The sequence below is a fragment of the Anabas testudineus genome, chromosome 16, assembly GCF_900324465.2.
Source record: "Anabas testudineus chromosome 16, fAnaTes1.2, whole genome shotgun sequence".
Lineage (NCBI taxonomy): Eukaryota > Metazoa > Chordata > Actinopteri > Anabantiformes > Anabantidae > Anabas > Anabas testudineus.
The window spans coordinates 15,679,096-15,702,558 of NC_046625.1; the positions used below are offsets into that span (position 1 = coordinate 15,679,096).

General features: G+C 40.1%; 1 protein-coding gene across 1 annotated transcript; it reads right to left on the reverse strand.

The window, feature by feature from the left end:
- Positions 1–1,799: 1,799 nt before the first annotated feature.
- LOC113169147 (doublecortin domain-containing protein 2) lies at positions 1,800–21,612 on the reverse strand. Its single transcript, XM_026370326.1, has 9 exons — positions 20,866–21,612; positions 19,871–19,925; positions 16,185–16,261; positions 15,795–15,929; positions 15,206–15,355; positions 15,069–15,123; positions 14,666–14,873; positions 3,110–3,180; positions 1,800–2,588 (listed from the first exon to the last, which is right to left on the reverse strand). Exons 1-9 carry the CDS (start codon positions 21,150–21,152, stop codon positions 2,100–2,102), a joined length of 1,527 nt encoding a protein of 508 aa, XP_026226111.1. The 5' UTR covers positions 21,153–21,612; the 3' UTR covers positions 1,800–2,099.
- Between the last annotated feature and the right edge of the window lie 1,851 nt (positions 21,613–23,463).

A 23,463-nucleotide genomic window follows, 5' to 3' on the forward strand; every position in this document is an offset into this window, starting at 1 on the left:
TTTTTTTTTCCTTGACCCTCTGACACATCTTTGTTTTTTTCCTCTTTGACTGACCAAAGTTGACTTCTGCTTTACAATCCCTGAAACACAATGTGCGTGTTACTGCTCTGAATCTGAGAAATGCTCTGTCACTTTTGAACTTTTATTCTTCTAGTTCTTACTTTAATTGTCTGCTCATGTAACAATAAATAAGAAAGTACAGTACTGTTGTGTGTACTTATTGGAAGGTGCATTGGATAAGGACACCCATACTATATCACTGTCTGTACGTACACTATGTCTCTTTTTCAAAGAACACAATACAACTCAAATCTCTGCAGCTCAGAATGTGTGAAGATTGTTTTTTATCCTTTTAAAAAACCTCCTCAAGATTGTTTTGTGTCACTTCACTTCATAGAGAAAAAAGCTAAGGGAACAAACTTAAGTAATTGTAGTGAGTTTGGTTGTCAATGATGAAAAAAGAAAAGACTCCCAACAGCCATTTGTGTTCTAACATGCTGTGCCTTCATTACGCTGCGTAGAGACTCTCACTGTAATCCATCAGGGGACTCATTTAGATAGGGGCAGTGCAGAGGGTTGTCTGTGCTATTCAGGGCCTTATTAACACACACACACACACACACACACACACACCGAAAGAAGCTGGTGCAAGAGATAAGACTGAATGGATGGCGACTCCAAAAATAGCACGTCGAGGATCATCACCTCGACCAATCAGGCTGTATGACTCACACGCTCACACCAGCCCCTGCTTCCTGCGCCTTTCTGTACGTCTCCTGCTCTTTTGCTCTCTCCCTCTAGCTCACCCTCTCCCTCGCGCTCTCTTGTGAGACGGGGTGAGTCACAGACACATTGATTGCATGAATCCCAATTCAAACAGCTCCAGGGGATGAGAGCCGCGGTTCACGCTAGTTTTCCACCAGTGGGAGGCAGTTTATGCAGCTTGATGAATGAAGATGAAACGCCACGATAAGATCATCGCCGGTGTTTCCGGCGTGTTCCGGCCTAGGAAGAAGGTGACCTATCGCCATTCACGCCATCACTGTTGTGCTCTGTGCTGGGTTTGGAGCTAGGGTTTGACAAATAACTATCATGTTCCTGTGCTGCAATGATTTTTAGCCAACCACAACTACAGAATCATACTGTATCTATGGGATCACATCTATCTATCTATATCAGTTTCAATGGTACATGTTTCATCATACACAGAATTTCACAGGCAAATATTATACTTTTTACGCCACATCAGACTATTATTGCTACCATTTCCTTTACAGATCAACACTCAGGTTTGTGGGTTCGTCCCATAATAAACCTACATCATATGTTTTAGGTATGTTTTTATTTGTATTACTTTTGACATATTTGACATATTGTGTAACGATCTGATGGGAACAAAGAGATATGCACACAAGTCTCATTAAAGCATCTTCTAAAGGTGTCATTTCCTCATTTAGTAAAATATAAATACAAACAAATTAATACATTTAGTGACTAATAATACAGAATTCTTATTTCAAATAGCTTTACAATGATTTTCGCACTATTTTAGATCATATAATTTAGCTTCATGTTCAGATACATACAGTGCAGTATTACACATAGCTTATTGTTCTTAGATCATTATATCACTTGCTTGCTTGGGGAAACAGAAAAAAAAACATACATACAAAATATATATCTATCTATCTACTGTATATTTTAAAACAAGACGCTCACTTAATCATTAAAAATATATATACTTGTGTTAAATGTTCCTTATATTCAGCACTCAGCCAGTAACTAACATGTTCTCTTTCCTTCCTAATCCTTCCCTTATCTTTTATCTTTAGTCTCTTTGCCACCATCACTCCCCTTTCTCTCCATTTGCTGTAGCATCTGTGCGACTGGCTGTATTTTTCTCCTTCATGTCCAGCTCTGCTTCACTTTCCACCTCATCATCTTCTCTCCGCTGACCTCTCCGTTCACCTCTCTCTCTCTCTCTCTCTCTCTCTCTCTCTCTCTCCAGGCTCTTTGGTAGTTCCTTCTTTAGTTTTGCTCCCATCTTCTTCCCTCTTTCTGTTGCTACTGCTACTCCTGCTGTTGCCGTTCTCTTTTGTCTAATTATCTGTCTCAGTGTTCCCTGGGTCATTGCCGTTTTCGATAACTGTCTGTTCCTCCCCTGTGTCTACATCATTATTTCGGTCATTACCGCCATTCTCCTCGTTTCCACCATCTTTATCTTGCTTCTCTTCTTCCATGTTTGTGTCTTGCTCATCCTTTTCGCCCTCAGAAGATGAATGGCTCCCCTTCGCTTTCTCCTCACTGTCCTGGATCTTATCACTGTTTCTACTGCTGGTCCCCTGCTCCTCACTCTTAACCTCCTCATCACCCTTAATTTCTTCTTTTCCCTCTTTTTCATCAGTTCCTACTGTTGCATCTGGCTCGCTTCCATCATTTACTTCCTCTTCTTCGTTTTCAACATCTGCAGCCTGGTTTTCCCCCTCTTTGTCAGCTGTGGTTTCTTCTTCTGTGGTGTTTTCAACAGTGGCCTCGTCATTCTCTCCAGTGTGCTCCTCTGTGGCTTTTTCACCCTCATCTGCAGGCTGCTGTAATACAAGAACAGAAGCAACTCGTAGCTCTTATTACTTGAACAGCTATATAGCATAATTGGTTTGTTCTTAATAATTCTCCCTGTCACCTGCACTTTTCTGCAAAAGAGGGACAGCGTGTCCCACTTAAGCCTAATTAATTTTGTCATCAATAAATTTGCAACACGCTGTGGCGAAACAGCAGGTATCTGAACTTTCTACTGCTCTGTGGAGCCTTAAATAATATGGACAGGTTTCCAATAATGGGTAACAAGTATTACATTATTATATCAGTGTATATATTATATATTACTGCATTAGTAAACAAATACATGCCAAGCTGAATCCTCACTATGAATCTATACAAGCACAAACAAAACATATGTCTTGTATATTTTCTGGGTAACATGAGAGAAAGAACAACTTGAACCCCCGGGTTACCTCCCTGTATACAGCTACATCCCTGCAAATATGTCATTGCTTGGTGATTGGTTCCTGCTACTGTCCACTATGTATACATTGTAGAACTTAATCTTGACCTTGTTATCTGGCTGATTATGAGAGGTCTTGTTGTCAGTGGTTCCATCATCAGCCTTTGAGTCCAGGTCATCTGGGGAATAAAGAAGAGGCAGGTGAATTTGAAATGAGAACAGAAAATAAGTGAAGGCTGATTTTACAAAAGTGCACCTGAGTGATGGGTGTAGTGTTAATACTAGACAATAACTGAATCTTACACTAGGCCAAATCAGACAAAACCACAACAAAGAGGTAATTGATTATTATGAATAAGTTAGATTTTGTTTTTTAAAGAGGCTCCATAGGACTGAAGGAAGAATAAGTAACTCAACACATTATAGCACTGTGTATGACTTTTAAACAATCCCAAACAGGCAATGTGTTGGTTAATTCTGATCACTCTTGTTAAATAGAAATATTATACCATCAGCTTCTTTCTTATTCTTAAATTAAATTTTGCTATTTAAATACTCCTTTGTGTGCTCATTAGTTTATACGACCTTAAAGCCTGAATTCCTCAGTCAGAGCTCATTCCACTATTTCAGAAACTCCTAACATCCTTAAAAATAAGAGAGCTTTTATACACGTAAGTGAATGGCACAGTTTTTCTTTATTTGGCTGCTGTGTTTTCAGGCTTGAACAACCACAGCACAAGAGTGACACCTGATGGTAAAGAGGTAAAGATCAGCGTTTCAGGCAAGTAAACAACTTCCCCAGACAATGGACAAGTGCCAAGGAGAGCCAGTAAATATTTTACAGGCTCTAGGGGGGTGAAAGCACAGCAGGGAAGTTGAAGGTCATCACAATACAAATGTGACATTAAATCAGCAGCGTATCCATCATCATTATTACTGCCACACTCAGCTTACTAATCAATGCACATACTGTTCTATCTTACACTTAGCTTTTAAGTAATACAGCACATTTCCACAAAAACCCAAATCGAAACATAATCCAAGCCTGTTCAAAATATTCTTTCAGGTCCACAATACCAAGGCTTATGTATAACAGAACAGGTACAGGTGTTCAATGTTCACTGCGTGTGATTACCGTGGAGAGATAACCGCTTTCTACTGCTAAAGCCTTGTTAGGTGCAGGCTGCAAGATTATTCTGCCTGAGAGGCATTGTACAAGACTAAAAAAGTATTTAAAGGTTGTAGCAGGGTGTAGCATAAAAAGACAAAAAGAAAAAAAAAAGCAACATTATGAGCATTAATAACAAACCACAAGAGTAGCTTCCGTTGTGAGAAAATATATTCCATTGGGCCCCAGAGAAAACACCTGTCATTACTCTGGATCCTGGTGTTTAAATAAAGACATCATACCATGACTCAATGCCAACTTCGCACTCATTTCTATTGAAGCAATCAGCTCAGCAAGGCAGGTCTGTTGGAGTGCATAATGATTACTGGAGCTTTTTCCTTTTTTTTTTTTCATGTGAGCATGTGCATCAAAGGCCTTGAAGTAATTAACCTTAAACATCATAAGAGGAATACGACTATACGCTCTGATAAACAACATAATTGCGAACTTGTTTTGAAACATTGGTTGTGACTAAAATTTCCAATCAGAAGTAAGTGACAAAAGAGTGGGAGAGAGCGAGAGGAAAAAAGAAAAGAAGAAGAGAACAGCATAATTAATGTCTTTAATATTGGTTTCCCTTTCTCCACAGTTACCAGTTAGAGAAGAAAAATGACTCGGGGAGAGATTAGAAGAGTTTACGGAGACGTTTAATGCATTTCGAATGCAAAACGGATTGAAGTTTAGCTACGGTGGGAGATGAAACGTTAAGGTAATAATAATTGACCTCTTTAAGAACATTTTATGGAAATCAAGCACATTCATTAACGGCGAGGTCCGAAAGATTGAGTGTCAGCAGTAGGCAGTGGATGAGCTGCTACAACTCTAAACACCTTAATGCGATTTCAGGGTGAAGCACAAGATCATGAAAATGCTAAATCGAGTTAAGTAAAATATTTGCACCCCCCCACGTCTTGCTTTTCATTGAATGCTATATACGGTCTATAGGCTCTGCTGTTGGACAGGTTTCAATATGAGTACTGCACGTGTCTGACCCTCACACATGCACACATTCTTTCTCATGCTCACACACCAACGGCACGCAAACACAGACGGCGCACATCCACACGTAAGAGCTAATGCTCCATTTAATCCGTCCATTCATTCATTCAAACAAGGATGCAACTTTAAGTGGGTGTAATTACTCATGCAAACGGTGCTTGCTGCTATTCTTCTGGAAAGTAAAGTTATAAATGAGTGTTGTTGCAGAGAGGTGTAATAAAACACTAAGGAAGATGAAGTGATAGTAGGCGGCAACACACACACACACACACACACACATGCACGCGCAGGCACGGTAAAAATGTGCTGCTGTGTTTCCATTTGAGCTGGTCATCCAATTTCACAACACACACTGGGATAATCCTGTGCACAGGGTAAGAGAATATAAGTGCTAGTCCATGAAATATGTATCAATTATAATAATCAACTTAATTCTTCTGAGAACAATATGGATGGCAACAACCTCCTGTATCTGTGTATCTCTGTGTTCTCAGATGAACCTTCAACCTGAACAACGTCGTCAACAAACCACCACCAGAAGATTCATGTTTTATTTAAGCCCTGGCACAGTGTAAGCAAACAGATACACCTTCTCATCTATTCTACAGGAGATAAGGGATTATTGCCAATCTCCTCTTGTTGACAGAGTTGTAACGGTGAGTTGGAACTCAGCAGGGAGCTGGAGGTTTAACCAACACGTGAATAGGGCTCCGGTTGAACGGAATTAATAAAACAAGATTGCATATTTAATCCCTATACCTTTTCATGAAAAACCCCTTCCCTAATGGAAAATAAGAAAACGTCGATGTGCACTACATCAGAGTTCTCCGCTGCACAGTTGGAGTGGGTAACCATGCCACGCAGAGACTTGTGGGGTCTAATATCACATTTAAAAGCGTTTCCACTCTTCCAGGAAGCATTTCTGAGTAAAAGCCATACACGGCAATCAAGTTCTTGGCTCCACAGGAAATCTGTAGCAGACCAGTGTATGGATAATTTTTTTTTTCATTGCAAATGGAACCGCAAATAGGTTCTTCGAGGATGTATGTTACGTTGATCGGCTGTGAAGTCACTATGCTGGAGTAGCCTGCTGCTTTTAATGGTGCGCAAAACATTTATTCTTATAAAGTTTCTCAGGAAGTTGTTATATTCTTTTCTGGGATTATAAGATGTTGCCAGTGCTGTGACACTAAGAAAACTGTTGTTGAGACACAACTAGTGAGGGTTTTTAAAGAACACGCTACGGAAACTCATGGGAAACAATTGATTTATGGTGTTTTGTCTGTATATTAATTCTGAAAAATCCATTACTAAGTGGCAATTTTAAATAAACACCAGTCTCTGTTTGACTACAGTGTATTTATGCTCTTTAACCAAAGCATGAAAAAACAGTTGACATGTCCTTCCAAAGCCAATCCTACTTGGAGCGCTTTAGCTTTGCAGTGTAAATTAAACACTGAGGCATCGATGCACTACTTAATCTGCCTAAATCACTCCACAAAACCGCCCCTGTATATCACCATATACTGCAGTATATAGCCTACACATGCCCACTGATTTACCACATTCAGCACTCGTCTGAGTTGTGCTGGGTTGTAAAACAACATGGGTAGTAACTCTAAATGGCAATTATAACATGTTGCTTCTCAGCAGTGTGCAGCAAGTGTGGTACAGTCACTGACCAACGTCCTTAATGCATGTACTAAGTTTGTTTTGATGTAATTTATAGGTTTATATGTTGATAAAACAACCTGATTTGGGGATAAACAGTCACCATACCACAGCTGAGCATATTTAACACATTATATTTGTATAGCCAATCCTTCATGAATGCTACGCTCGTGACTAAAAAGTCCCAACAGCAGTGCATAAGGTGCGTACACTACTTTCTGCTAACAATTCTATTCATTACACTATGAAATATAATGTCCTGTATGCTATAAGATCGTTTACAGTAATGTTTCCTTTCCTAAAGTTTCCAAGATGCATCTGAATAAACGAATACACTTTCTCTAGAGTGAACTTTTTCACTGGTGTAGAAAGCGCCTCTGATGTGCAGCCCTGTGCTCAGATAGCTTTGACATTAAATCAGAGAAAAGCTCTGCTTAACAATGTTGCCGTCAGACAGCCGCAGTAATATTTATAAAGGTCATGGCTTCAGTTAAATATTTTAATAATTCATGGAGATTGCTCTGTTTCTTTTTTTTCTCACAGTTGCCTGAAACCTTACCACCCAGTATCTTCATTATATTAAAGTTCTACTCCGAATTGCTTCGGTCTAATCAGTGTAACAGGTATTAAAACACAGCCTTTTCTTTTTTTTTTTCTCTCTTCTCAACACACACACACACATGCACACGCAATGACTGCATGCTGTAAAATGTGGCTGCTTAATATGCAAAGCCTTACTAACCAATAACTTCGGTAACATTGAATATGGCATGGAGTATTTGATCATTAAAACCAAGACAGTCTGAAAGAAATTATTTTGTCTTTTAATTCGAGATATGTAAAGCACTCCGTGGAATAATTCTCATTGATCGTTTGAATTCTGCATTGTGCTGATGTGATTTCATTTCTCTGCAATTGTAAGCAATTCTCTGTGGCCCCTGAAGTGTATTACTGGGACTAAACTGGCAAATGACATTAATGAGCAACATTTGATTAACTATATGTGACTGCATTGTGGGATGAACATACAGCATTTTGAGAAACTTCAGATGGCTCCATTTTAAAACATGACGTAAACCTCAGATCCCTACAAATGTCAGATATTTACTTTTGCCATTTAGGTTATATGTCAAACTCTCAGGCTGATACAAACCCTGCAGATGCTGGTGCTCACAACTCTTCCACATGTGTCTACCAGCTCGACCTAAGTCCTAAAATATGCAGACTAGACTGGAAACGACAGACATTAAGAAAATTTGTGTCATTTAAAGTGTCACACTCCGCGCTAACACTATACTTTGGATGTCACAGCTGGCACTGTTGTATGTCACAACTGAAACACTTGTTAACAGATTAATGTGGCAGATTAGTGCAGCTACCCTGCTCTTTAATCCAATAATCCTGCATCAAAGGGTCACGAAGAACCTGCTTCTACCGTAGTGAAGAGCGGGAGATGAAAGCAGAGCAAAAACGAAAGAGGGATACGGAAAGAGGGTGGCTGTTGTTTAATATGTGACATGCAAGCGCGTGCGTGCACGAGTGCACATTAATACAGCCACGCTGCACACACATAGATGCGCTAAACACAAGTGTTCGCAAGCCACACTTTCGAAAAACTTGGCAAGGAAAACAACAACTTTCTATAAATGTTGCCGTCTCTCATCCTTCGCTGCTCAGCCTCTTTTTTTTTTTTTTTTTTTGACACAGGCACACAAGATTTAAGACACACGATTTCTCTGTGTACATGTCTCCTGCCTCCCAAGGCTGTTTTGAAGCCTATTTCATTCTGACAGGCATTATAGATACATATGCTAACAGGACTAATTCCCCAAGGCAGCATCACATTTTATGACACCAGAAGCAGAAGGTTGATCTGGCAGGATGGTGGTTGGTGCATGTGCAAAGGTACACATAAACACATAACAGACGCATGCTCACATATTCAGCAGTATTCATTTCTGCTCTGCTTGCAAATAACACCAAGAATGTTTCCATTTTGAGTTTGATTTTTTTTTAAATTACACTTCTCTCCTGAAAAAAAAAAAAAAAAAGATGCATCAACTTAAACTTCTTTGACTTCAAATTAAGGGTGCCTTCAAGGGAAAATAATAGGAATTGACATAATGTGGATCCATCAAGCAGCATAAATTGAATTGGGGCTTGCTCCAGTGCAATCAAAGATGAGTTCTAGGGCATGAAAGAGAGGCGGCAGACTATTCAGAACATGAGGAATTGTGAAAGCGGGTGCCCTTGAGGTTTAAATGCTAGAGATATAAAACCTGCCTACTTCAATGCTCTATTTGTAGAACTGACAGAGGCTATGTGTTTTTATCATTTTTACTGTTGGGCTTTAGTCTGATGAATGCTTCACTAGCTTATGAAGCTATCCCCGACTAGCTCCTGCTCCATAAGTTTACATCAGTAAACCCCAAAATTACGTAACTTTGGGGCTGAAGCAATAACGTGGCGTTTCAGGCAAAGCAGGCACACAAGGAAAACACTGGGTGGCCTGTTGCAAGACTTTGGGAATCAGTGCACAAGACAAGACAAGAAACCCAGTGCACGTTCAAAAATCAATAAAAAGTGGAATTTGCATGCGATGGGCTCTTTGAGTGATTTCTGGACTCAAATGAAAGCAGCACCTACATGGAGTATCTCAATGCTATCGTAGAATGGTTGAGCTACCTTAGACTAGACCTGAAAAGGACACACAACTGTGTCTCCTTCGTTAATGCATGCACATGTCCACGTGCACAGTAATAATCAGCAGACATTACATTTCCCTCTCTGTCATTAGGCTCCCTTCTCCACCTCTCTCGTTGCTTATCCCCCCTCTCCCTCTTGTCCATATCTCCCTCTTGTCCGTCCATCCTTCCCTCTTCAAGTGCGAGGCTCTTTTGTTGACTTTTTAGAGCAGCGATTTGGTCTCAGCAAGGGGTAGAGGCAAGTCAAATTCTGCTTTGATGACTCTAAATGGAGAAATTATCCAAATGAAAGACAATTATCCAAACCCCACCCATCCCATCACCCTTCAATACCCTTTTTTTAACCACTCGTGTTGCTCATGCCCCACCATCTTTATGCCTATTTGCCATATTCACTACTTGATTTCACCTGTGCTCATTCTTTCTCTCCTCTTGTTCCTCTATAATGATCTTCTCTCTTCATCTCCTCACCCTTTCAGCCCTTCTCTTTTTTTTTAAGCACCTTTGTGACCAGTACAGATAGATATAAGAAAGAACAGCGTGGATAGAGGAAGGAAAATTAAAGAGAGTAGGAGGAAAGGATGGAATTCAATGGGTTAAGGGACTTAAGGATGCAAATAAATGAGATGATGAAAAAGAACCACAGTTTGACCTGTTTCGTTGTTAGGAGCAACTGATGATTGGCTGTAAAATCTATTTTTGAAAGAAAATGCTCATGCAACCCAATTCAAAATTGCTAACATAAAGTATCACTCTGCTGGGTGAACCATATATAACTGTCTTGTTTGGTTGAGTCTTTTAAGCCGAATGTCTTTGTTACAGTTAGTTCAAATTCATTCCATGACCTTTGCTGCATGACTTGTCGCTCTGCTCCCCGTTGTCTCTGCCGTCACTCACCACTGTGTTCACTCTAATGAAGCAGAAAAGTCAAAAGCTTTACAATCCACCAGACACAAACTGCTGGACTTATCCTCACTCTGATTCCCAGCAGCTGATAGAGAGTGAATAATCGCTCCAACTTCCCTGGCACAACATAGTCAGCCCAGAACACAGGGCGCATCTCAAGTAACGTTGTCACTCTGCCGACCCCACCCCCTACACACACACACACACACACACACACACACACAAATACATTTATAATGCTATTACACTTTTATAATAATCTTTTGTTTTCGTTCCAACCTTCCAGCACACCACAGACGTGTGTTCTTTCCACAGCCAGTGCCAGTCAGCCATCTTCTTGGCCGTGCTCCTTTTGGCACCTGACCAGAGTGTGTTTACCTCATACCTCAGCCTGGGCAGGATTTCCCCAAGAGAAAAATCTGACAAAAAACACCTTTGTACTGTTGTGAACCAGTAAACAAATGTAATATAAACACTGTGGGGATAACTTAAACAAATGTGACCATAACACTAAAACCTACCTGCCCTGACAACTCTAAATCGTACAGAACCTTTCTGTTACACAAAGGGCAGATAGGATTCTGCCCATGTTTGCCTTTGAGAAGCAAAATGAACGTGTTAGCACTGCTGTGCTTCGGGAAAGGTGCCTTAGGGACACCTCAACCTACTGTACATTTTTTATAGTACAGTCTCTTTAGCACCATGGACAGTGACAGACTTTAACTGCTAGTCAGAGCCTGCAGACCTGGAGCCCCTTGTAGAAATGCGCTCCTATCCATAAAGCTGATCTGAAAATGTCAATAGACACTTTTCTATGGTTGTGCACCAAACACCAAAGTTGGTGCTGTACTTTTTTTGTCTCTATAAATACATTGGTTATTCATTATCTGTCCATTTTAGAATGAAGCAGCAAATTAAGAGGTTGGGGCAGGCATCCCTGACCAGTGGGTCAATCACCAACAAAATGTTGCCTTCTAGCGTGGTTTCATTTCTAATGAGAAAGGATTTTTAAGAAGATAGAAAAAAAGCATTGTTTCTGGGTTATAAGTCTTGTTTTCTCTCTAAGAAGAAAAACAAATCTTGTACAGCATGTTTTAAGAAAATATAGAGGTGGTATAGGTGGTTTGGCTCTGATTGGCTCTGTAGCAGTAGCAGCTATAGTTGTTCCTAAACTAATATTCTATTGTATTTTATGCTTTTTGGTTTCATAACAGAGCTTTATGTGATAGAAAATGATTGGGTCAACTTTCATATTATTCTTTCCCCTGAGTTGCAATAAACCTTAAGCTAGTTTTAAGAATTTTAGTCAAGCTTTTAGACTTTATTTAAGAATATTTGACTTATTTCTAGTAGAGCAGTTGTTGCAGTACAGAAAACTGTAGGTCAAATACTGAAGGCTGCATGAGAATGTGATATGCCCTCTAATTCTGTCTAATGTCTGATCTTGTTTTCTTAGCTGTTTGTCTGTTAATTCAATCTTTGGTCAATGTCACCCAAGGGGGTCCAATAATGCAACATGCTTTTCAGTGCATATGAGATGACGTGCCTCACAAGACGACGTAGAGGGGACTTTGAGGGTGACATTACAGATTTCAAATGCACACATACACACAGACAAAGAGACATGCACATCCACGCGTTCCTCTCTTTTGATGCAAAATGCCAGCTCCCCTGAACCACAGACACAATTCTCCACGCTCCTTTAGGCTGTCAACTCTGCTGCCAGAGGAGAAAACAGGCAACATCTATCATGAGCCACAAGATGACGTAATGCAATTCATACCACTGCACGGTCAGTTACAACATGGTCAGCGGCAGTCTGCAGAAAATCTAAACGCTATTTACTGTGAAATAAAATGGGTAATAAAGAAAAGGAAATGTTTTCTATTTTCCCCTCTTTCTCTCTTCCTTCATCATTTACAATCATATACCATTCATGGAAAACATCTGTTGAGGTCCAAGAGCATCAAAGCCTATTAATGTCGTATCGAATCTCAGCTGCCAATGAGCACAAAAGTAAAGTTTAACTGGAGATGCAGAGTGTCTGCAAGGCATTATAACAGACTGATCATAAGCTCAGGAGATGATGTAATGTGTTTCTTGTAGCAGAGGCTAATGTCATCATACTGGACCTACTTTCAACATTTCTTGCTATGTCGTTCAGCAGAGCAACAGTGCCACTGTGTGGGCATTTCACAATGCAGCAGGTTACATAAGATTTCAAAAGCCATGCATTACATCATGCTGTATGTCTCTGTGTTGTATAATCTTAAGTGTATGAGGTGTTCGTGACACATGTTATGTAGGGGAACACAGTTCAGACATGCGGACATTAGAGAGGCAGGTGGCAACTTCAACATAGTCTTGAGAAGTGATGGGAAGTGAATGAGAAGGAGAGTCTTTAAAGACAATTACAGTTACTTCATTATGGATTCATAACATCATGTGTATCCTCTCCCTTTCTCGCACACACACACACATATATTTCATATGGTTAAATACATTGTGTAGATATTAAGTGTGAGCTGCAATAGGCTACTAGATTAAAATACAGGCAAGAAAAAGTATGTCAACCTTTTGAAATTTCATGGTTTTCTGCATTTGTTTTTATCATAAAATGTGATTTGATCTTTATCTAAGTCAAGATTATTAAAAAATATAATGTGCCTAAAGAAATAAAACAAAACATTTCACTATAACTATAACTACAACTATAAAAACCTCACAGTGCAAATGAAAAAAGTTCATTGGAGTCAGATCATAAATTAAGATGTGTAAACTAGAGCTACTTTGAGTGACAGAAAACACTCTACCCCATACCTCTAACTAAAACACGACTTTTTAAGTTTGCGCCGCACAAGAAGAATATGCTTATGTAAGCAATGTCTGGCCAAAAGGAGCTTTCAGGGGTTCTACGATCAAGAATTGATGCACATAAAGCTGGAGAAGGTTGTAAAGTGATGTCAAAGACCAATGGAGACACTTTGGGACTGTGGGTACTTTACCAATAAGTGGGCGGCCAGTCAAAATGAGCCCAAGAGCACAACAAAGACTCATTAATGAGGTAAAGAAACAACCCAAAGTGACAGCCAAAGATATGAAGGCATCATTGGAACTGGTTAACATCTGTTTTCATGAGTCTACAGTAAGTAAAACATTGAACAAGCAGGGTGTCTATAGCAGGACACCGTAAAGAAAGCTGTTGCTTATTAAAAAGAACATTGCTGCACACCTGAAGTTTGCCAAAGAGCACATTGGCACTGCACAGCAGTATTGACTGATGAGACAGTATTGAACAATTTGGAAAGAACACAGAGCGCTACATCTGCATATCATCATGAAAACATCATTCCAATCATAAAGTATGGTGGAGGAAACATTAACAAGTTATTAATTCCAAGGGTTCACATACTTTTTCCACCATCACTATGAGGTTTTTATGGTTGTTCCCAATAAAGATGTAACTGATCAGAATATTGTTGTGTTTTTAGGCACATCCTATTTGTTAATACTCTTGACTTAGATGAAGATCAGATCACAGTTTAGGACAAATCAATGTAGAACATACTTTTTCTTGCCAATGTATATTTTTACAGATACAAATTTCAATAGTTTTAACATGCTCCTCTCCATCATATTCATCATATATATTGTAATGTGATATTAATTTTGGTGACTCTAAATTTGAACTGTATTATTAATATAGCATAGTTAGTAGTTGTTTACTAACAGAAAGGTATTTCAAATTATATTTTTATTCTTATTAATGTAATGTGTTTGTCCTCACTGCATGTTTCAACCAATTCACCTTCAGACGAACAACTGCATTCTCATATTATGCTTTTCATGCTCAGATGTATCTTATATACATTTGTGCGTACATTTGGTGCACATAGTCAGTGGCCCAAAAACCTTTGTTAACTTCTAGAAGTATCTTTTGTGTGTTCACAGCACTTCAGACAACAGTTTTTATAATCTGCCCTCGTACTGTGTGCAGCAGGATTTAATTTATGTACTGTATCACTGTACTGTGATGTTCTTTTGTAGTTGTTATTTTATTACATGGCTCATGAATTACAGTATAATGCCAACAGTTGCCCTGTCTGTTACTCTGTAAAGCAACATATGTAATGTACGTAGTCAGTTTTTGTGAAATGAGTTTTTTGAAATGAGCATGTTGTTCGGTTTATTTTCTCTATTTAGTTCTATTTGTACCTGCATTACCATTGTCAGAGTTGCCAAGGATCTCACTTTGTCCGCTCCTCCTCTTCCTAAGCGTGATGAGTCTGGCCTGAGAAATCTCTCGGACTATGGAGGACAGGTGCTCCTTGTTGTTGCCGTTGTGGCCTGGAGGAGAGGCCTTGGAGTCTCCATCTCCATTCTCACTGCACTGAGTCGTGGACTTACTCTTATAAGGGGAAGTCTAGTCAGTTGATGAGAAACATGTGAGAACTAATAACAAAAGGCAATTATGGAAAAAATATGAAGTACGGATTTTTAGTTTGGTCAAAAAAGTTTTTACACTTAAAGACTGGCTGCTGTGTTTTGTTTCTAAAACACCATATTTAAATATAATTGATATAAATATTGAATGAAAAAAGGCACATGCCATTCTTACATTTCCATTTTGCTTGGAGAATCTGTAGATTGGTGGAAGAGAGTAAGCCTTCATTCTGTAGATCAAACAGACAAACTCATATAAAGCACTGGCCATTAAAGAATTGCTGTTATCTGTCTTGAGACTCCAGTGCTTACCCATTAACCCTCCTTCTTCCTCTGGGCTTGGTGAAGAGTAAGTCACTGTAAGCCAGCTTCTTAAACTTCTCTCTCCCCACAGCCACATAGAGTTGACCACTCTCCAGCTGAGTCCCATCAGTCACCTGGTGGCCCTCATAAGTGTAGAGACTAAACAACAGACAGTTTTTGTAATGCGTTTGTACCAGTTTGTTAAAACAAGAGGTTCCTAAGCTGCTGATTACGTTCCTCCTATCCTCGTGGTCATTTATTATGTTGACCTGAATAATTAGTCGTCCTTCTAAGAGGCATATTCAGTACGATGTAGAATTTACTCAGTGTTATTCAAAACAAGTCTATGCTAACGTAAATGACTTGAAGCACTCAAAAGAAAATCCTCTCTTTTCATTTATATGCAAATGCATGCAGCAAGGTGCAAGAAAATGTAATGAGATCATCTGCTATAGTTTAATGAAAGAACATGTGGTAGAATTCTGAAGCTTCCATGTATTCATTCCTTTTGTTAATAGGCACATTCAGAAATTACGTCATAATGTCATAAGACAAATATGCTCCATATGTTCACTATGCATAAGTTTCCAAGTGATACCTTCGAACACCTCCCAGGACTCTCAGACCCATCTTCTCTGTGATCATCTCTAAAATCCTGTCAAATTGGCCCTGCAGCCTCTGGTGGATCAATATCCTCATTGCAGGGTTCAGGACATCCCCGTTTGCTACCACACTGTGTAAAGAAAATACTGTTTTCAAATAGTTAGAGAGAACATTGATGTTGCCTCAGTCAAAAGTGTCTCTTTTTTATTCAGTTGTGTGATTACAGGTGTAAAAGTCTGCAGTCTGTGATGATATCTGCTGCTTTTGTATGCAAGGACAGTTGGTATTGACAGTCGCATTATTATATTTGCTAAAAATCTGTAGGTTCTGATTGCAGCGTTCTAGTGTACAATGTGTTGTGTTAAACATGGGGAAATTAACTTACAATATTGTACACGGCTCCTTGATGGGTTTCAGGAACCGAGCTGACACAATGATTCGATTATGTGGTAGTGGCTTAGCCTGGAAAAGTGGGATGATAAAGGTGATACAGGATTAATTCATTAGAGCCTGTAAAACTACAATATGTAAAAAATAGCTTCTCGCTTACATCGAGAACAGAGTGACTATACATTTTTTTTTTCTTCGTTCTTTCTAATTCAGAAATTACTAGCGGCACCAAAGTCATTTTATATACATGAGACAATATGTTTAAGATAGATTTAACAATGTGTGATCTGATATTATACAAGTTTATCCCCCCATACTGTTCTGACGAACACGCTGTGCTGTGGGATTCATGCGGATTTGAAGCAGTCAGGGAGCTGCTACTAAAATGCATGTTGACCTTTGCCCTTGTTCATAGACGAGAAACTGCAGCATAAACACCGTAACTGAGTTTATAGATCTGCTAAACTCACTCACTGCTCTCTTCAAGTGCTAATAAAATGCAAGCTTACTTGCACTGGTACACCCAAATAACTTTCTCACATATGTGCATCAAAAGCTCTCAGTATAGGCTGCAGATATGTCGCATTTTTTTTATTAATCAGCCGCCATGAGCGCCAACCAGATTTAAACGGCCAAAAGAAATTGGTCAAGCACTATTGCACAGTATATTTCTGGGTCCTGAACAAAATTAGAATTATCAATGCGTGGAAAGCTTGTTTTTTTAGACCAGTGAGTCCATTTGGGATCTAAGGACAGTCCTTGCCTCCCAGTGGAACCTCAGAAGAACAGACCAAACTTTAGGGAATTTTGCTTTAGGGACCAATACTAAGTGGAGTGTTGATATTTTGGTTGGTGAGGACAACATTTATACCAACACCAGCTCCTAAATATAGCTGGACATGTCAAGGCAGTCAACAGGGCAAGTACAGTAATCCTCTAGAGCCAAAACTGCTTGCAGAGTCAGAACCACCAGTGGCCTCAGTTTCATATGGCATTAGGCCTATACATGTGGTGTAGATATAATGTGTGCTCCTCTGCATCTGGGAATAATCTCTCCACTTTTAGATTGACTTGTGCTTTTTTTTCCTTTGGTTGTGAGAATACAAAAAAGATTGTGTGATAGCAAATTTACCCGAAAGCCAAAGACAAAACGGTTATTACACACTAAAAGAATGTGTTTCTCATTCAAAAGATTGAACTCTGTAATCCTTTGAGGTTGTGAAGTAGCAAAGTGAACTCTGTCCCATAACACCTGGCAACCCATTGCGAGTCTAAGACTGGGATTAAGATCCTATGAAAGAAAGCATTATGGGAGGAGGCGTATTAAAAGTCTTCTGGGGTTTGGGAGTGCAACCTGGTAACAGATGCATAAAGGCCAGGAGCACAAGTCATAAATGTACATCACACAACAAGGTTTTAGGATATACTCACGTAATGTGATTGTTTTTGTTATGTAACATACAAGGTGCATGCACCAACTTACAATGACACAGAGGCTTTCTTATTGTTGACTTTCAACCCAATATCTTACAACTAAAAACACTGCAAATAACATATACATTTTACCAAATTTGTCAAAATATAAAAAAATATATATCTATTTTATTTATTACTTAATTCCATGCATCGGGCTATGTATCCTGCTGGCACTATAGCACCCTTACAATGATGTGTGTCTGATACCACTTAACCCCCCTTGATGGTAAACTATAAGAAGAAAGGCCGATAAAGCAGGTCAGGGTGTGGTGTAGGTGTTTTATGAGTAGGTCTAACCCATGTCTGCTGTTAGTTTACCTCGACAGAATGCACAGACCATGATATTAGATTGTATGAGAAAAAAAAAACAACCAATGACATAATAGATATGATATGATATAATATGATGTTAGGTACATCACAAAGTTCAATTACAAAAAGCATACTCCTTACTATGATTCCAATCCATACATAAATATTATAAGTTGTTATATTAATCTTAAACTGATAATATTATTTTTCTTTTACGATTGAGTCTCGCTCTGTCCTCCTTCCACTAGCACGCCTGGCCTGCCTCTGTAGCCAGTTAAGAGTTCATCACTAATCGACACAATCATGCAGGTTAAGTGGGGCAGTGAGGGGGAAACAGGGTTCTTGTACAATAAATTGCCTCTTATTATCCTCACTAGACAATCACAGCAGCACCAACAAGGTTATCTGCGATGAAAGCGCTTCTTGCTTGTGGGTGGTAAAACAGAATCAAGAGCGCATAGAGTGGATCCTGATTATTTCTGTATGACTAGCATGTTATAGTTCAGAGAGGTGCAGCGAACACTGACAATCACTTTTTGAGTTTTAGCACCGGGCCGGAGAGAAAAGTCAATAAAAATACAGCTCCTGTGTGACCCACTGCTTTTTGTGAAATTAGCATGAGGGATACTGTATTTTGCACGTCTGATTTTTTCTGCCGTGCTGTCCTCATAACAAAGTCAATGGGGTTTATAAAGTTTGGGATATTAGGGTGAGAGAATGGATACAGTCCAGAATCTGTGCCAGCCCCAGAGTAAATGTGATTATTATAGCGCAAATGAACTCTCACTTGGAAAGAGGGCCCTACGGTTGACTTTGAAAATAGATGAGTTTGACTTTAAGCTGCTCTTGTTGTGCTCTGACTTTACAGCTGGTGTTTAAAGATGCATTAAAAGGAGGGATGATTATGATCCATAAATCAATAATTCATGGCCATCGAGACAACACCAAACTTATTTTTCACAGAGAACAATAGAGAGCAATGGTAAACATTACACCTTGCCTAAATGATCTATCTATAACCTTTACACTGTTTGTAGGCACAAGAGTGCAGAGTGGATGTTCCCAAATCCTCATGTATCTTGCATTCAGTGGCAGTTTCAAATGTTGACGAGTTGGATTGAGTAAAGATGTGGTAACTGAAACCCTGCCTCGAAAACGTAGCTGCTGAAGGGTTGCATTCATCTCCAAAAGAGAGACTTAAAAAATGCAACACAAGAAATGTGTCTAGAATTAAAATACGCACATTATTACACATGCATATGAAGCCTTAATGTAGTTTACAGCTGAATATTAGCAATGCAATGTTTTTTGAATATGTTGCAGCATCAATTGTAACTCGGTCATGACCATACTAGCTCACTGTCAAGATGTTGTCCAGTCACCAGTGTGGGGGCACTGCCAAGGACCGGTGGGGTAGAACCTGTGGACCTTCAAGTGCAGGTGAGTGTGCACCACACCTTATTACTGCCTGGATGATTTACAAGTCTGTATAAATTATGCAAGCACATTCCATATCTGCAGATTGTGTTCATATGATGCTAAATATCATGACTGGCAATTCCAGACGCAGCTAGCGGCCGTGGTGTAATAACACCCCAGAGTAGCTGCGTCGCGGCGTGTTTGTGACAGTTCCTTAGACGATGCAGTTAGTGAATGATCGTGTATGTTGAAGTTAAATGAAATCTCTGTATAAAGTTGGGGTTAGCAGATACAGATCGTATCGATGCCCATCATGCTGTGCAAAGCTACTGCACTGCATACATGTAGCAAATGAACAGAACACACACAGACATCAGGCCTTTCAGTGCATGCAGCAACTTAACTCTCCTGACTAACTAGATGACAGTAACAACTATGAAAATCAGAGAGCGGTTTGATTTACTTTCTCCTTACCTGCATCGGAAGACTCTGCAGCATCCTTTTCTTCCTGGAACCAATCTGTTGGTAGCTACAGATAAAAGTCGGAGTAAGTCAAAGTTAATCATACACACCACTCTGATTCTACCTGAGGAGTAACACACAAGGAAATGTGTTATGTTGCATCAATCAGGATGAAATGCAGTAATGTATAGTCAGCCTGTGTTGTCTTTGCTGCAAACTGGCCAGTGTTTCAATATATGAAAGACATTTAAGACCTTATCAAAAGACTTTGAATTATATAGAGTGGATAAGTGAAAGCATATTTAGTGTAAATAAGTGTGTACTGTATAAATAGTGTGGGTATTCATCATCTCTTGCATTAGATGTTCCCTCACAATCCCTCAGTGCAGAAATAGGGGCAGCAGGATGGAAACTGAAAGAGTGCATATTTTTCTAGTTTGGCATCAGTATATACTCACTGGCTATTTAAAAGCACCTCTGTCAAAGAGCATGCTGACACTATACAAACTTGATGGCTCCAGAATCCCTTCTCACTGCTGCCTTCTATGATTAACTCGCAGCACAAATCCCATTATCTGCAGTATAAGTCGACTTATTTTTAGGCCCGGCCACAGCACACTTCTCCGGGGCTCGTGTGCCTCATGCTCTGACTAAGCACAGGTGCAGAACTGTTGAGTCACACGAACTTTAAGTTAATGACTAACGCGGCAGATCTGCCGATTTTATGCACGTGCGTGTGTGTGACTGCGTGCGCCACGATCGCCATCGTGATCAACTGACCACCGTGCACTGCTGCGCGCAAAACCCTACAGCTCGATGAGTCAGTAGTGTTCGTGCACAGTTGCATCCCACAGCTTCATATGTTTTATTGTTGGCACGTGTCGCCCAGCGAGTGATGCGCCGCAGGACGCGCACTAGTAACTTTTGCTAAACACGTGAAGGGGGGAAACAGACTCTGCACAATAATATCACTGTGACATGTAGGTGAAATATTAGTTTCATCTTACTCCAGCTTTTTGAATCTCTCCCTCCCGGCAGCCACGTACTGCTTTCCGCTCTGCAGGTTATCCAAACAGTCCACTTTGTGACCTTCTCTCGGTGTGTAGATGTTCCTCACTGCTCCAAACGGGGCTTGCACTCCGCCGGTCACCTCTCTCAGCAAAGTCTCAAAGTTGGACACCCTCTTTTCGTTTATCACTATCCGGCGAGCCTCGTAGTATGGATCCCCGTTTCTAAACATAAAAATGTTTTTCACGACGGGCTGTGCCAGAAAGTTTGGCTTCTCCGAGCTCATCTTTGTGCGTAAAAAAGCAGGCTGGCGCGCGAGGAAGAGAGATCCTTGTTATAATTAACTTACAACATGTTGATCCCAATTGCGAGCCAAGAGCTTATAGGCCATTATAATGACATTAGAGCTGCTCCGTCCTGGCCAAGTGTTTAGGGTTCAGTGGAGCTGAGAGCGCGGCACTCGCAGATCTGGAAAAAGGTCAGCGGCTTGGACGCAATAGCGTCCAGAGCAAGAGGCTATGCACGAGTTAACTAGAAGGTTGAGAACAAAAAACATGCACACATGCAATGCGGCTGTTGGGGTTTTCCAGCGTTAGAGAGGCAACAATGCCAAAGTTTTGCAGAATCTCAACGCGCTGCAGAGGAAACCGTGCAGCGGTGTCCTCTCCGTGTGTGCGCCGCTACGTTACAGGTGGTGCTAAACGCGAACGGGTCTCTGTAGTTCCCTCACGATACAGGCTGAGTATCATGGGAGCTCATCTGTTGGGATGTATCTATGGGAACACGCCGCTGTTCTCTCACCGATTACAAGGAACCTCGCACAGCCGTAATCAACAGTTAGTCAGTCATTAACTGTTGAGAAACAGCATGTTCGTTTTTATAAACGCGCCTCCACTTGGCACAAAACACGAGAAAATACGCACCAAGAGCTGAGAAAATATATATGCACGAATTCTAGCCGGTGTAAAACTTTTCAGCAGCCAGGTGAGCAAGTTAATTGGGCATCAAGAGACCAATTGAAACGCCGGGTTGCCGGTGACATCCTGAAAAAGGGACAAAAAAACATGTTTGTCTTGTGGACTAATTGTGTTGCACAGCAGGGACATATCTGCCCCCTCTACGTCGTTTTGCACATTATTGCCAGGCGGCTCGTTCCCCTTGAAACAATTAAAAGCCAAAAGGAATTCATAGAATATAGATCACATACGTTAAAGGGTGGTGTCGATATTTACTTGGAAATATTCTCCTAGTTTAGGAAGTCGTTAAATAAACTTGTGGTAGGTTACATCTACCCCTGGGATGTTGTGCATCCACTTCAGCTCTGCAGAGAGTCCTGCCCTGCAGCACCCCGTTCTGCAGTAGACCACCCATCAGATGCATTTCTCCCATCAAGCCACTTGACGGTGCTATTTGTAGATATCCTGTAATTTTCTGACCAGGAACAACTGGGCTGTTTGTTGTCTTTTCAAATATTACCAAACATACAAACGCAGGCCTATATTATGATAGTATGTAGGCCCATAAGTTGCCACTTTATAGAAACATGTTGAAGATTTTAATATTTCAGAATTAAAATACTGATTTCTTTTGAAAATTGTATGGTTGCTTGAGCAAAAACATTAAATACAGAAGCATGTCTGACACATGTATGATCATATAAAGTGATACAGAAAATCTAATTCCAGGCATTATTGTGGATGGAACACGTGCTGATACCCCTGGCATAAACTTTTATGCATCTAGCAAGTTGTGTGAACATGTTAAAATATTGTGCTGGTGACTGATTTGCGAGGGTGCACTGATATGTAGAGTCTCTGTTTCACCAGTAGAGGGCTGTGTTCAACCAATAACACACTCGGACATGGTCCTGAGGATAAGTTTAAATCCACTGCACCATATATTTGCCATTAATCAAATGGTTTTATGGTGATAAAATTACATGTCAGAGGTCTCTTGCTGTCTGGCTCTTTCTGAATCACTTGCTTATTCAGGCAAAAACAGTAGCAAAAGATCCTTTTATGAATAATCAGATGGATATACACTTTTTCATATTCATTTTCAGTATTTTAGAGCAAGAGATCTTTCACTCAAAGACAACACTCGTTCGCTGATCGTCCATACACACTAGCTAGAGACACAATGTCAAGTCAAAGTCAGTACAGTGTGCCTTCTGCCTCTCCTTGTGGATATTCTTTCAGTCTCAACATCAGCAGCAAGACATGAAATTACACATAATTGCTGTTGTTTATTGGATGTGATAATCGTACCTCTTAAACCCCGTCCTTGCATGGTCAAAATTGCTTTGCAATTGTCCTAGCTTGACAACATCTAGAAAATCAAAGAGCAAACATCTGTCATAGCCCTTTACCACACCAACAACAAATAGAGGGTCGTAGAAAGATGGTGTCATAAATGAAATCAGCATGTTTATGGCCGCACGTTGTGGTTGTGGCAAGAACAAGTCGTATATACAGTAGGTCTGAAGTGTCAAAACGATGTTTGATGTCTTTGAACGTAGGTGCCATTTTCAGCTCCTCTGATCTCTCCTATGCGCCATCATGGGAGACTCGCTGAGTGCGTAATTGTTATCACACATC